At 52.0% G+C, this 16363-nt stretch overlaps 1 protein-coding gene across 1 annotated transcript in view; it reads left to right on the top strand.

Annotated features, from left to right (window-relative positions):
* The window catches only part of CKS2 (CDC28 protein kinase regulatory subunit 2), a 42659-nt gene extending 27491 nt beyond the window's left edge, over window positions 1-15168 (top strand). The window contains exon 3 of the mRNA XM_033928756.1: window positions 14290-15168. Within this exon, the coding sequence (XP_033784647.1) occupies window positions 14290-14342 (53 nt within the window). The 3' untranslated portion in view covers window positions 14343-15168. The remainder of the gene's footprint in view (window positions 1-14289) is intronic.
* Window positions 15169-16363: the final 1195 nt, after the last annotated feature.

Below are 16363 nucleotides of genomic sequence, written 5' to 3' on the forward strand. Positions count from 1 at the left end.
CTGAACATTAAAAAAACACAAAAAAAAACGGCTTGGAGATTTCAGCCCGTAGCGAACTTATGCTCCGTGGCTCTAACGTGTGCGTGCCGGCTTCCCTCCGAAACCGGAAGTTATGTCCCTCCACCTCCCCACATTTTTCTAGAGGAGCCTCAGCAGTAAGCCTTGCCCCCTAAATCAAGCAAGGCATATTGCTTCGAGAGCCTGTGGAGTCTGTTCTGTAAAAAAAAAAAAAAAATCCTGAGGTAGTGCTGGTCTGGAGGGTTGTTTCCCTTTAAGAAAACTGTATTTTACTGTATTTTTTCATCTAACCGGCACTTTTTTATAGCTAGGTCGCGTATGGAGCAATGAGCACTTCTAAAGGGAAAAAGTGCTCATTGTGCTCCAGGCGCGAGGCACTCGCGGCCAGCCTGTGCAAGCGGTGTTCAGGCCGGTGCGGTGGAGGAGCTCCGTCGGCAGCGGCTGCAGGCGCCCAGAGCTCCCCGCCGATGGTGCCTCGCGAGTCGGCTGGGAGCAGTGGAGAAGCCCGGTCTTCTCCGACCGCCCACGGAGGGAGTCCCCGAGCCGCCGACGGTCGGGTTGTTGGGGATTCCCTCTCAGCTGATATTTTGACAGCTGATGCCGGCTTGCCTGTTTTAGCGGCTGGGACTTTTCAGGCTTCTCAGCCGCTACAGGCTATGGAGGGAGCATTTTTGGCGGGAAAGTCGCCATCTTCTCAGTCTGGCCCCTCCATTTTGTCTTCCACCTCAGGTACCTTCCCCCTGTATTGGAAAAACAGGGGCAGGTTTCGGCTGGGTCCCCTGCTGTGGCAGGGAGTCCCTTGGGACCCTCGGGGGGTTTTTCTCCTGATTTATTTTTTTCCTTGTGCAGAGCCTATTTTCAGGCGGCTGGGGGTCCCGGTTGCGCTCAGGGGGTTTCGGGGAGTGGGGTTTCCTCCGCGCTCCCTGCGGCTTTGCCTCTCTCGGCTGTTGTGGCATCCCCTCCTCCTCCTCCCTTGTCCAAGCGTCCGCGGGTGTCTTGGGATGAGGATTTATGGTCGGAGGAGCGTGTCGGTCTGGATGAGGACCTGGACCTTTCTGAGGAGTTCCAGGACCCTCTCGAGGGGACGGCCGCTGGCGGCGGGTTGTCGGGTTTCCCGTCTTCCGGCGAAGAGGCGTCCGTGGTGCGCCTTTTTCAGCGAGATGAGCTGCCGGACCTGATTCAACAGGTCTCTTCGGTGTTGCGTTTTGAGGATGCGCCGCCGGAGACTCCGCGTGTGGGGGACCTTCTGTTGCGGGGGATCCGTTCCGTTTCCCGCTCTTTTCCTATGCATCAGGATATTTGGGATATTATTCTGGAACAGTGGAAGACACCGGAGGCGCCGTTTCGTTTGGCGCGCAGCATGGCTCGTTTGTATCCCATCCCAGAGGGGGATCGGGCTACTTTAGCATCGCCAGTCGTAGACGCGGTGGTCTCGGCGATTTCTAAGCGGCATACCGTGCCTGTTGAGGGCGGTTCTGCCTTGCGGGACTCTGAGGAGCGCAAGTTGGAGAACATCCTTAAGCAAAATTTTCAGGTCTCTGCTTTTGGGGTCCAGGCGGCTATTTGTGGGGGGCTGGTCGCTCGCGCCGTGTTTCGGTGGGCTGAGCGTGTCCTGGATCGGGAGTCTGATGACTGGTCTTTGGTGGATCAGGAGGTGGCGAAGATTGAGATGGCTGCCTCGTTCCTCTCAGATGCTCTTTATGACTTGGTGCGGATCTCGGCTAAGTCTATGGCCTTTGGTGTGGCCGCGCGGCGTATTTTGTGGCTGCGCGCTTGGGCGGCGGATGCTGCGTCCAAAGCTAAGCTTACTAAATTTCCCTTTCGGGGGTCCTTTTTGTTTGGGGAGGAATTGGATAAGTTGATTCAGACTCTGATGGACTCTAAGGTGCCCCGTCTGCCTGAGGACCGTGCCCGCCCTGCGTCTCGGGGTGGCGCTGCCCGGGGGCGTTTGCGGGAGTTTCGCAAGTATCGCCCTGGGCGTGGGGCTGCTTCTTTCCCGGCTCCAGGGTTTTCCCGGGGTCGGTTCTTCCAGCGCATGCAGCCCTTTCGGGGGGCAGGGAATCCCTCCGCCGGTTCCCCCGCTTCCCGTCCTGCACAATGACTCTTTGCCGGCGCCCCCGGTGGTTCCGGTGGGGGCCCGGCTGCGCGACTTTTTCCCCAAATGGGCCGAGATCACGTCCGATCAGTGGGTCCTGGAGGTGGTTCGGGACGGTTATGCCCTGGAGTTCGCCCGCTCTCTGCCGGATTTTTTCCTCGCTTCTCCATGTCAGACTCCTGGGAAGACGCAGGCTTTTCGCCAGACCCTTCAGCGCTTGCTAGATCTCAAGGCAGTTGTTCCAGTGCCCCCGCCGGAGTGGGGCACAGGCAGGTACTCCATTTACTTTGTGGTGCCCAAGAAAGAGGGGACGTTTCGGCCCATCCTGGATTTGAACGGGGTCAACAGGGCTCTCAAGATTCCTTCTTTCCGCATGGAAACCCTGCGGTCGGTCATTCTGGCGGTTCAGCCGGGGGAGTTTCTCACTTCTCTCGATCTGACGGAGGCCTACTTGCACGTTCTCATTCGGGCCTCTCATCAGCGCTTCCTTCGCTTCGCGATCTTGGGTCGGCACTATCAGTTCTGTGCGCTTCCCTTTGGGCTGGCCACGGCTCCCCGGACGTTCACCAAGGTGATGGTGGTCGTCGCGGCAGCCTTGCGGTCGGAGGGCATCCTGGTGCACCCCTACCTGGACGACTGGTTGATTCGGGCAAAGTCGTTGCAGGAGAGCTACCGGGTTACGGCTCGGGTGGTGGAGTTTCTCCGGTCGCTGGGCTGGGTGGTCAACCTTTCCAAGAGTCGGTTGGTCTCGGCTCAGCGTCTGGAGTATCTTGGGGTTCTGTTCGACACCTCCTTGGGGAAGGTCTTCCTTCCAGAGGCCCGGGTGAGCAAATTGCAATCTCAGATTCGCCTGCTTTTGGCGTCCCGGTGTCCTCGGGCGCGAGATTTCCTCCAAGTCTTGGGGTCAATGGCGGCGTCCCTGGACGTGGTGAGGTGGGCGCGGGCCCACATGCGTCCTCTTCAGTATGCTCTGCTCCGGAGGTGGTCTCCCCAGAGGCACGGTTTGGAGGTTCCTGTTCCCCTGCGAGGCATGGCGCGCTGCAGTCTGCGCTGGTGGCTCCGGACCCCTCACCTGGTTCAGGGGGTGGGTCTGGATCTCCCGCAGTGGACGGTGCTCCTTACGGATGCGAGTCTCCTCGGTTGGGGGGCTCAGTGTTTGGGTCACTCAGCTCAGGGTACCTGGTCCACAGAGGAGGCCTCCTGGTCGATCAACGTGTTGGAGACCAGAGCGGTCCGGCTGGCGCTGTTGGCTTTCCACTCCCTTTTGTTGGGCAAGTCGGTCAGAGTCCTGTCGGACAACGCCACGGCGGTGGCTTATGTCAATTGTCAGGGGGGCACCAAGAGCACTCAGGTGGCGCAGGAGGCGACTCGGCTCATGGTTTGGGCGGAGTCCCATCTTCTGGACCTCTCGGCCTCTCACATAGCCGGGGTAGAAAATGTTCAGGCGGACTTCCTCAGTCGTCACTTCTTGGATCCAGGAGAGTGGTGTCTCGACGCTGTGGCGTTTCAGTTGATAGTGCAGGCTTGGGGGCAGCCCCTGATGGACCTGATGGCCACGAGTGGCAACGCCAAAGTGCCCCGCTTCTTCAGTCGTCGCGGGGACGGTCTGGCCGAGGGTCTGGATGCTCTGGTTCAACCGTGGCCAACGGAGGGGCTGTTGTATGTGTTCCCTCCTTGGCCATTAGTTGGCAGAGTACTGCTTCGTATTGTTCGCCATCCGGGGCTGGTGGCTCCGGATTGGCCTCGTCGTCCGTGGTATGCGGATCTGGTGAGGCATCTGGTGGCGGATCCTCTTCCTCTGCCTCTCGTGTGCGATCTTCTGACGCAGGGTCCCATTCCCATGTTCGACCCGTCTCCCTTTTGTCTTATGGCTTGGCTCTTGAAAGGGGTCGCCTTAGTAAGAAGGGATATTCAGATAAGGTGATCTCTACGCTTTTGGGGTCCCGGAGGCTTTCTACCTCTCGGGCTTATGTGCGGGTTTGGCGTCTTTTTGAGGAATGGTGCCGGGCGCGGGGAGTGGTCTCTTTTCGCGCTTCCCTGCCTAACATTCTAGAGTTCTTGCAGGATGGCCTGGATAGAGGCCTGGCTTGGTCTTCTCTCCGGGTTCAACTTGCGGCCCTGTCGGCTTTTCGAGGGTTGGTGACAGGTCAGCGTTTGTCGGCCATTCCTGATGTAATTCGCTTTCTACGGGCGGCCAAGTTGCTCAGGCCTCCCCTGCGGCCCTCGATTCCCTCTTGGGATCTCAATCTGGTTCTCTCTGTTTTGGTGCGCCCGCCTTTCGAGCCGTTGGATGGCTGTTCTTTGAAGGACCTTACTCTGAAGGCGGTTTTTTTGGTGGCCATTACTTCCGCTAGGCGTGTTTCTGAGCTACAGGCTTTCTCTTGTAGGGCTCCCTTCTTGGAATTTTCGAGGGAGCGGGTTGTTTTGCGGCCTGTTCCTTCCTTTCTGCCGAAAGTAGTTTCTCCTTTTCATGTCAATCAATCGGTGGTCCTCCCGGTCTTGGGTAGTCGGGAGGGCTCTTCTGAGCAACGGCAGCTGCGCAAGTTGGATGTCGGTCGGGTCCTTCGCTCTTATGTGCAGCGGACCCGGGAATTTCGGAAATCCAATCATCTCTTTGTCCTTCTGGCGGGTCCTCGTTGAGGGGCTGGCGCTTCTAAGGCTACTATTGCGCGCTGGATCAAGGAGACGATTGCTTCCGCTTATCTTCTGAGACTGAAGCCGGTTCCGGAGTTTCTCAAAGCTCATTCCACTCGGGGTCAGGCGGCTTCTTGGGCTGAGTCGTCGCTCGTGCCTCCAGTGGATATTTGTAAGGCTGCGGTTTGGTCCTCCTTGCATTCATTTGTTAGACATTATCGGGTAGATGTTCAGGCGCTTCGGGACGCGGTGTTCGGTGAGCGTGTTCTGGTATCGGCCCTTCGGGGGTCCCGCCCGTGAGAGGGACTGCTTTGGTACGTCCCATTCGTAAAGATTAACCTCTACTGGTCTGGAGAGTGCTAAAGAAGGAGAAATTAGGTTCTTACCTGCTAATTTACTTTCTTTTAGCTTCTCCAGACCAGTAGAGGTCCCCACCCTGTCTGTTGTTGTTGTTGGGGCTGTTTCGCGGGCAGTTTGTTTTTTGCTGCGGGTTCTAGTATTTTTCTAGGGCCGGGAAGAATTAAAGAACAGCGGCTGTGGCTCGGCTGGCTTAGCTGGCGAGCTGTGGGGACATTTTTCCTTCGGGTATTTCTCCTCTGCATTTTCCAACAGCATTTGGGTATGTTACTTGTTACTCCTATTCGGAGTGTAGTTTTCTTTCTGTCTTTCCAGTTCTTGGTTCTGCTTGGCTATTCGGCAGACTGAGGGAAATAGAGAAGGGAGTATAGTATATACTGTCCCACAGTTTTGTTTTCAGTCTCCACCTGCTGGTCATGATTGGATATATACCCATTCGTAAAGATTAACCTCTACTGGTCTGGAGAAGCTAAAAGAAAGTAAATTAACAGGTAAGAACCTAATTTCTCCTTTTTCTCCCCCCCTCATAAAATAGCAAATATCTCAACAGTAACAATTCTAATAGTAAAACAATAAAACACAGATCACAATCCGAAACTCTGTTCTAAGTTGAGAAAGCCAACTGGGAAAAAATGTGCTTTTAAGTGTCTTAAAATTTATGATTCTTCTTTTCTTAAGTCTATGGGCAGACTATTCCATAATTGTGGAACCAAATAAAAAAAATGCACAATCTCTAGTCGATGCAAGATGTGCCCTCGAAATATAAGGAACGACTACCCTATTGTCATTCAGAGATCATAATAAACGCCTTGGGGCGTAGAATAGCACCAAATTAGAAAGATATGAAGGCTGTAACTGGACTAATGCTCTATGTGCTAACGTTAAGATCTTAAATTTGATCCTAAATTCTATTGGTAACCAATGGAATTTTAAATACAAAGGTGCCGCATGATCACGAATAAACACCCAGCCTAGTAATCTAATTGCAGTATTATCCCAGGACAAGCAGGCAGGTATTCTCACTAGTGGGTGACGTCATCCAACGAAGCCCCGATGCGGACATCTCACAAGCATACTTGCTTGTAGAAACTCTTAGAAGTTTCGAATTGCCCACACCGCGCATGCGCGAGTGCCTTCCCGCCCGATGCACCGGGCGCGTCTTCTCAGTTCTTTCTCTTCCGCGGAGCTGAGAAGTCTATCTTCGACTCTCTGCGCGAAGTTCCTTCACTTGTGCCTTCTGTGCCTGCGGTTTTGAGGTTTTTTTGGGCTCATTATCGTTGGCTCACATTGCGTTTTCTTGTTTTCACCTCGGTTCATACCTTCACTTCTCATTATTGTCTGGATACTTTCTCCAGACGGGATGGACAGTTTGGCCAAACAGTATTGCAAAATTTATTCTCCTAAGTTGGCAACTCTTCCACCATCTCATTTGGGTTAGCTTGGAGGTCACCCACTAGTGAGAATACCTGCCTGCTTGTCCTGGGATAAAGCAGTGTTACTTACCGTAACAGTTGTTATCCAGGGACAGCAGGCAGCTATTCTCACATCCCACCCACCTTCCCTGGGTTGGCTTCTCTGCTAGTTATCTGAACTGAGGAGATGCGCCCGGTGCAGCGGGAAGGCACTTGCGCATGCGCGGTATGGGCAACTCAAACTTCTAAGAGTTTCTACAAGCAAGTATGCTTGTGAGATGTCCGCATTGGGGCTCCGTTGGATGACGTCACCCACTAGTGAGAATAGCTGCCTGCTGTCCCTGGATAACAACTGTTACGGTAAGTAACATTGCTTTCTGTACTGTTTGCAAACGCTTCAACTGTCCCAACCCAATGCTTGCATACACTAAATTACCATAATCTAACTTTGACAATACAAAGGCATGAATTAATGTATGCAATGACAGCAGGCAGCTATTCTCACGTCCCACCCACCTTCCCTGGGTTGGCTTCTCTGCTAGCTACCTGAACTGAGGAGACACGCCCGGAGCATCGGGCGGGAAGGCACTGGCGCATGCGCGGTGCGGGCATCTCGAAACTTCTGAGTTTCTTCAAGCAAGACATGCTTGCAAGATGTCCGTATCGGGGCTCCGTCGGATGACATCACCCACTAGTGACAATAGCTGCCTGCTGTCCCTGGATAACAACTGTTATCCCAGGACAAGCAGGCAGGTATTCTCACTAGTGGGGGTGATGTCATCAGACGAGCCCCGGTACGGACGTCTCACAAGCACGTGTTGCTTGTAGAAACTTAAAGTTTCTAGATGCCCGCACCGCGCATGCGCCGGTGCCTTCCTACCCGGAGATCCGGGCGTGTCTCCTCAGTTCTTTCTTTTCCGCGGAGCTGAGAAGTTCAACTTCATCATGCGCTAGCTGAATTCAGTTAAATTTGCCTTCCTTGTCCGCGTTTTCGCTTTCTTTTAATTACAGTTAACAGTTCTTTTCTTTTCGATAAAAAAAAAAAAAAAAAAAGAAGATTATTTCCTCCGGCGGGTCGAACGGGCCAGCCACGTGGCTTAGGCCCACTGGTTTCGACCTTGCGGCGGAGATTTTCCGGCCTATGTCCCGGCCAATCACCGGGTTTAAAAAGTGCAGCAAGTGCCAACGCGCGATTTCACTCACGGACCCTCACTGGCGCTGTTTGCAGTGTTTGGGCCCTGACCACATCCCGAAATCGTGCAGGCCTTGCTCTACCCTGACGGCACGCTCATTCAAGCGGCGTTGCCTATTGTGGGAATCGATGTTCAAGATGGACGCAGCTAAGGATCCCTCAGCCTCCACTTCATCCGATACCTCCCCGGTTCGGGCAAAACCGGCATCGACCCCCTCCTGCATCGAGCGTGGTGAAACCGGCATCGCTCGCCCCGACACCTTCCACGAGCTCGACGTCGGTGCCTGCCCCGGTCTCCTCGGTTCAGGTACCTCTTCCTTCCACAGTGCCACCAATGGTCATCAAAGTGCCGAAAGCTACTAAGCAGAAGCACTCGGCCTCGAAGGAGCGCGATGTCCGTGCAGGAGGACCCCCTTTCGGTGCGGATCCCTCCTTATCGGCTTCGCTACGGTCCGTGCTGGAAGCTCAATTCATTGAGCTCATGCAGACCATCGGACCCGGGCTCATCGCTGCCATACAGGGTGACCTCCCGGCACCGATCCAAAGGGGCGGTCCGCCCCCTCCTCCTCCCCCACACCGTTCGACCTCGACAACCGACGAGGACGAACGGGGGAGGGCGGCGATGCCCACGCGGCAAGCATCGCTTACCGATATGCCGCCATTAGAACCCATTACGCCCCCGCGCCAACATGGGACCAGACCTCCGATCGATAATCGAAGCCCTGGGCATAGTCAGGAAGAGTTCTTCCGTACTCCTTACCAGACTTGGGTAGCATCGCAAGAACCCGCATCGCAAACCCAGTTACGATCCACCGCTTCCAGCCCCATCCATTTGGGGGCCTCGGGAGACCATGCGATGCACAGACGATCCCGATCCCCGTCCCGCCACCGAGACGGGCACCGATCGAGACACTCATCCTGGCACTCCTCACGCCATTCGGAGGTGTCACCGCAGAAAAAACTGCAACGTAGGGGATACTCCTCATCAGAGGTGTCCCCTCCGAGGGGCCCGGAGTACGAGGCACCGGTGCCCGATTCTCCTTGTCACTCCCCGATGTCCACGGACCTAGAGGCCTCATCCTCCTCCAGCCCGTCCCACAGACCGACGCTGGCGGAACAATTGTCCTTCTCATCATTCCTCCGACAAATGGCGGATGATCTGGATGTGACCCTTGACACGGGCTCCAGATACTCCAAAGAGTATCTGGACACCATGCATTTACCTAACCCTCCAACGGAGTCGCTTCGGCTCCCCTTGCATAAATTACTGGACCAGACCTTCATGCAGTGCTTCGAAACGCCGTATTCCATACCGGCGATCCCCAGCAAACTCGATGCTCGATACCGCATCGTGCACCATAAAGGGTTCGAGGGCCCTCAACTCTCCCACCAATCCCTACTGGTCGAGTCCTCTCTTAAACGCTCTCATCCCTCCCAGGTCTACGCCTCTGTACCACCGGACCGAGAGGGGAGAACGATGGATAAATTTGGTAGAAAATTCTACCAAAATTCCATGATGGCGTCACGGGTGCTAAACTACAACTTCTTTTTCTCTTCCTATCTGGAGTTCTTCTTGCCGGTGCTCCGCAAGTTCACTCCGTTTATAGACAACCAAGCTCGATTCGAGTTCGAGGAAGTGGTAGCCTCCCTCTCCCAATTGCGCCTCCAGCTGATGCAATCCTCCTTCGATGCATTCGAACTCTCGGCACGCGCCGCCGCAAGCGCGGTAGCTATGCGTCGCCTGGCATGGCTCCGTACTATCGATATGGATCCCAACCTACAGGATAGACTCGCCAACGTACCATGTGCTGGAGCTGACCTGTTCGATGAGTCTATCGAAACTGTTACCAAGAAGCTGTCGGATCATGAAAAATCCTTTCAATCCATCCTGCGGCCCAAACCCAAACCTCAACAGTCTCGACCTTCCAGGCCACCCCTGATTTACCAGCGGCGTTACATGCCCAGACAAACGCCCGCTGCGAGACAGCCTGCGAAGAGACAACCTCCCCAGAAGTCTCAGCAAAAACCTCAGCCACCGGCTGTACCTAAGGCTCCCCAGCCCTTTTGACGCCCCCCCCGGGAGCATAACCTCGGCCTCTCCCATAGGGGGCCGCCTCCATCTTTTTTACCACCGATGGGAGGCCATAACCACGGACCTATGGGTCCTCTCCATCATAAAAGAAGGATACTCTCTTCAATTCCACCGGGTCCCCCCGGACCATCCCCCAAGAGAGTATCCTTCAAGCTCGACGCAGACCGCCCTTCTTCTTCAGGAAGTCCAAACCTTACTTCAGCTTCGGGCCGTCGAGCCGGTCCCGTCAGACCAATTGAACCGAGGGTTTTACTCCCGGTACTTCCTCGTCCCGAAGAAAACGGGCGACCTGCGACCCATTTTAGACCTTCGGGCCCTCAACAAGTTCCTGGTCAAAGAGAAGTTCCGCATGTTGACTTTGGCTTCTCTATACCCCCTCCTGGAGCAGAACGACTGGTTATGCTCCCTGGACCTCAAGGAGGCCTACACTCACATCCCCATTCACCCGGCCTCCCGAAAGTTCCTCAGATTTCGGGTGGGAAATCTGCACCTACAGTATCGAGTGCTACCATTCGGCCTATCTTCGTCCCCCAGAGTCTTCACAAAGTGCCTGGTGGTAGTGGCCGCAGCACTCCGGGACAGGGGTCTACAGGTGTTCCCCTACCTCGACGACTGGCTCATCAAGGCCCCGTCAGCCCCAGAGGTCACTTCGGCGGCCTTGGCTACAACCTACTTCCTCCAGAATTTGGGTTTCGAGATCAACTTCTCCAAGTCTCATCTACAACCCACCCAGACCCTCCCCTTCATCGGAGCGGTCCTGGACACCACCCGACTCCGAGCATTCCTGCCTCGGCAACGCATGGAGTCTCTTCTTTATCTCTGCCAGTCGGTGGCTACTCGCCAAACCCTACCGGCGAGACAACTGATGGTGCTTCTGGGCCATATGGCCTCCACAGTACACGTGACACCCTTTGCCAGACTCCACCTCAGGATCCCCCAGTGGACCCTGTCATCACAGTGGAATCAGACATCCGATCCACTATCCAAACGCATCGTAGTCACACCTGCTCTTCGGCAGTCTCTACTTTGGTGGATGACCTCTTCGAATCTATCCAGAGGTTTGCTGATGCACTCTCCCCCCCATCAGAAAGTTCTCACAACCGATTCGTCGAACTACGCATGGGGGGCCCACCTGGAGGGTCTCCGCACCCAAGGATTCTGGACCAGTGCGGAAAGACTACACCAAATCAATCTATTGGAACTCAGAGCCATCTTCAATGCGCTCCAAGCTTTCCAACACCTACCCCACGACATGGTAATCCTCATTCGCACAGACAATCAGGCCGCCATGTATTATATCAACAAGCAAGGAGGCACGGGCTCGGCCCTCCTTTGCCAGGAAGCTCTACGAGTCTGGGACTGGGCGGTGCGCCACAACGCCCTACTCAGAGCAGTATACATCCAGGGGGAGAACAACGTCTTAGCAGACAAACTAAGCCGTCTGCTACAGCCGCACGAATGGACTCTCCATTCCAACCCCCTCCACCAAATCTTCACGCAATGGGGGACGCCTCAGATAGACCTCTTTGCGGCTCCCCACAACGCCAAACTGCCTCAGTTTTGCTCCAGGATCTACACTCCTCATCGCCTCGAGGCAGATGCTTTTCTACTGAACTGGGGGAAACGATTTCTATATGCGTTCCCACCATTCCCGCTGATCCAGAAGACTCTGGTCAAGCTGAAACTCGAACGGGCCACCATGATTCTAATAGCTCCTCGGTGGCCCAGACAACCTTGGTTCTCCCTCCTACTTCAACTCAGCAGCAGGGAACCAGTACCACTTCCAGTGTTTCCTTCACTACTTACTCAACATCAAGGATCACTACTTCATCCCAACCTGCAGTCTCTCCACCTGACAGCTTGGTTCCTCTCAACGTAACCCCTCACCAATTCTCACAAGAAGTGAGGGAGGTCTTGGAGGCTTCCAGGAAGCCCACCACTCGACAATGCTACTCCCAGAAATGGACCAGATTCTCCTCATGGTGTGTTTCTAAGTCAAAGGAACCTCAGCGAGCTTCCTTATCCTCCGTGCTGGATTATCTCCTACACCTATCTCAATCTGGGCTCAAGTCCACATCCATACGAGTCCACCTGAGCGCTATTGCGGCGTTCCACCAGCCTCTACAAGGGAAACCCCTCTCGGCCCATCCGGTGGTCGCCAGATTTATGAAAGGACTCTTCCATGTTAACCCTCCTCTCAAACCACCCCCAGTAGTTTGGGACCTCAATGTAGTCCTTTCTCACCTCATGAAGCCCCCGTTTGAACCACTCAACAGGGCCCCTCTGAAGTATCTCACCTGGAAAGTGCTTTTCCTTGTAGCCCTTACGTCCGCTCGCAGAGTCAGCGAACTCCAGGCATTGATGGCGGACCCACCATTCACAGTATTCCACCATGACAAGGTGGTCCTCCGCACTCACCCGAAATTCCTGCCTAAGGTGGTCTCCGAATTTCATCTCAACCAATCCATTGTACTTCCAGTATTCTTCCCTAAGCCTCATTCTCACCACGGAGAATCGGCCCTCCACACTCTAGACTGTAAACGTGCCTTGGCTTTCTACCTGGATCGCACCAAGCCACACAGAACCACTCCTCAACTTTTTGTCTCCTTCGATCCTAACAAGTTGGGAAGACCCGTATCAAAGCGCACCATCTCTAATTGGATGGCGGCTTGTATCTCTTCCTGCTATGCCCAGGCTGGATTATCACTTCCCTGTAAGGTCACAGCCCATAAGGTCAGAGCAATGGCAGCCTCAGTAGCATTCCTCAGATCAACACCAATCGAGGAAATTTGCAAGGCTGCCACCTGGTCCTCGGTTCACACATTCACCTCACATTATTGTCTGGATACCCTCTCCAGACGGGATGGACAGTTTGGCCAAACAGTATTGAAAAATTTATTCTCTTAAGTCGCCAACTCCCCCTCCATCCCACTGAGGTTAGCTTGGAGGTCACCCACTAGTGAGAATACCTGCCTGCTTGTCCTGGGATAAAGCAATGTTACTTACCGTAACAGTTGTTATCCAGGGACAGCAGGCAGCTATTCTCACGTCCCACCCACCTCCCCTGGGTTGGCTTCTCAGGCTAGCTACCTGAACTGAGGAGACACGCCCGGATCTCCGGGTAGGAAGGCACCGGCGCATGCGCGGTGCGGGCATCTAGAAACTTTAAGTTTCTACAAGCAACACGTGCTTGTGAGACGTCCGTACCGGGGCTCGTCTGATGACATCACCCCCACTAGTGAGAATAGCTGCCTGCTGTCCCTGGATAACAACTGTTACGGTAAGTAACATTGCTTTACGGTAAGTAACATTGCTTTCCCATACCATGAGAAGTCAATACTAAATCTAACGTATGCCCCTTTTTGATGCCCTACTATAACCCATTGTTCCAGTTTCAAATTGGAAAAGCTTACCAGGGTAAGTACATAATCAAATCGATGCTGCTCCTTGTGACCCCGGACAGGTCACCTGATTCCCCCCCCCCCCCCAATTGTCCCAGGTACATTAGATAGATTGTGAGCCCACTGGGACAGATGGAAAAAAATGCTAGATTGCTTGAATAAATTAATGTAAACTGTTCTGTGTTCTCCTGGGAGAATGGAATAGAACATTGAGTAAATACAGTGGTACCTTGAATTACGAGCATAATCCGTTCCAGGAGCATGCTCGTAATCCAAAATGCTCGTTTATCAAAGCGAGTTTCCCCATAGGAAATAATGGAAACTCGCTTTGATACGTTCCCCCCCCCCCACGCCACGATTGGGCACCCCCCCACTGCTGCTTACTGTCATCTGGGCACCGGCATGTCCTGTGCATTGGTGCCGGTGCCCAAAGATCGGCCTCCTCTTCTTGCTGGGCCTTGAGCATCTGCGCATGCTCAAGGCCTGCGAGTTCACATTCTCTCCGTGAACTTGCAGGCCTTGAGCATGCGCAGATGCTCAAGGCTCAGCAAGAAGAGGAGGCCGATCTTCGGGCACTGGCACCAACACACAGGACATGCCGGTGCCCAGATGACAGTAAGCGGCGGGGGAGTGCCAGATCGCGGGGAGGGGGGGGGGGCGCTCGTAAATCAAGCCATGCTTGGTTTCCGAGGTGCCGATTTTGCGAATGTTTTGCTCGTCTTGCAAAACACTCGCAAACCGGTGCACTTGTAAACCGAGGTGCCACTGTATTCTCTTTCTACGCGGACATGATTAATCGAACATAAAATTCCTCCCACCTATTAAGTTTTTCCTGATCTTTTACACTAACCAAGGGAACAGGTGACTGCTGCACATAGACTTAGAACTTATACTAATTCTGAGAGCTATACATCCTGGCACACTCTTAACACCCACTTGTATTCTTGGATTTAATCCTGCTATCTAAAGAATGCCTTTTATAGGTAAGCAACTTGCTTTGTCAGACAATGCCATGCTGGCATTTATTTATAAAGTTAATATTTTTATTGCCTGTAAAACTATAAAAATTGTTGTTTGTTTCTCTCTAGAACCTCATATACTTCTCTTCAGACGACCCCTTCCAAAAGACCAACAAAAATGAACTGCTTTCTGGATCTTCACTTGAATCTCTTGGGGACTTCAAATATATATTGGTATTCAGTGAATACTTAATGTACAAATCATTCATCCATCTGTGCATGAGCTGTATTCTTCACAGCAACAGAGCTCAGTTATTGGCAGTTGCAAATAGCTTACTACTGTGGTTTAAAAAAAAAAAAAGTTGCTTTGTGCAGTTTCTTTCTTGAATGTCATCTGTAGAAGTATTGAATTTTATTTCTTTAATAAAGCTTATTCATTTGCATGTATGTTACTTTTGAGTTACTTAAATTTCTTCTATAGCCACTGGAAATGATTCAGGTTTCTATATAACAGCTGCAATTAATGTAAATCATTTTTAATTGCTGTGCACAAATGATTCTGAAGATGCAATTTCCTAAGTGGTAAACATATTAAACTTTTGTGATCTTTAGTTATTGAAAGAGTGCTCATTTATAATTTTTGGCTACTTACTCTTCTATGGCATTTAATTTTGAAAATATTAACTCTATCATATCTCAGCCTTGCCCTGGGACTAAAGAATCAAACTGTTGCAAATTGTTTAATTGTTTTTCTGCATTTGATCTATATATCAACTATTGTAACACTAGTAAGTAAGACTGTTTGGACAATGTACTCGGTGTAAAAATGAAGAGCCAGTTAGACTATATGGTTGGGGCATAGAGCAACAAAGTTAAAACCTAACTCCTATTTATTTCATGTATAGACTATAATTAAAAAAAGGGAGGATAATACTTGTTAAGATTTATATTTAGTCTGTTACTTCCAGGGCTGCTTAATTGGCAGAAATTAATAAATTGTCAAATGTGTTCTGTGTGACTCTTGAATTACTATCCATTTTATTTATTTATTTAGTTTTATAGCCCGTCCTCCCAGAAAGCTCGGGACAGGTTGCAACAGCAATGTACATAGTTTCAAAAACAGTAGGGAACTTATCTACAACACATAAGAGCAGAGTAAATCAGGCAAGGCAATCAGGCGTCATACAATGAATGATCACAGAGAGTACATGCATAACGAGTCATTTCACTTATAGATCTTTAGTCCACATATAGAGTATTGGGTCTGTGGTTGTGTCATTGGAAGAGAGGTTTTTATTGCTTTCATTTCCTGAAGTTCATCAGGCTATCCAAAGACCTGATCTGCATGTGCAGCAAGTTCCATAGTTTGGGGAAGAAGTGGGTATAAGAGCGCTTGCGTGCTGTTTCTAGTAGGGGGGATCTTCCAGAGGGTATGCTGAGACGTTTCTTGTTTTCTGAGCAAAGGGAATGGCTAGGTGTATAAGGTTGCAGTTTGGCAGATACATATCCTGGTGGTTTGTGGTGGAAGTTTTTGTAGGCCAGTGTGAGGCCCTTGAAGACATAAAGCTTATTGATGGGCAGCCAGGGGGCTCAGTGTAGTGCAGGAGAGGCTGTCGCAGATGGAGAGGAAGGGGAAAGAGGGAGGAGATGCTGCATAGGGATGGTAAGAGAGATGCAAGAAATGTTCTTTAAGAAAAGATGGGAATAAGAGAAGAAAGGAGATGATGGTACATGTGGATAGATGGGAAGGGAAGACACAGAAAAATGTAAAAGTTGAATGTTAAAAGTTAATGCCAAAGAGGGAAAAAAAAATGAATAAGGAAGCCTTGGAAACACAATTAAGAGCTCAGACGGAAGAAGTGCAACCAGAGCCTGGGAAAAGATGATTATAAAAATAAAATTGCCAGACAACAAAGGTAGGGAAAATTATTTTATTTTCAATTTAGGGCTAGATTCACTAAGCCCACTGATCCATGGGCAATCCGAGTCAGGCCGACTAATCCACAACGTGCCCTCATGCAAATGGAGGTGATCGGAGGCAAGCCCCTCACCGATGACATGGATCGCTGGAGAGCGATCCCGATGCATGCTCAGACCATCTGCTTTGCTGTCCGTGCTTTATTTTTTTACTTTTTACTCTCGAGCCTGTGGTTTTAACCCACGAGTATAAAGCGGGTTAAAACCACAGGCTCGCGCTGCAGGG

Source organism: Geotrypetes seraphini, chromosome 1 (assembly GCF_902459505.1).
Source record: "Geotrypetes seraphini chromosome 1, aGeoSer1.1, whole genome shotgun sequence".
In the NCBI taxonomy this organism is placed as follows: domain Eukaryota; kingdom Metazoa; phylum Chordata; class Amphibia; order Gymnophiona; family Dermophiidae; genus Geotrypetes; species Geotrypetes seraphini.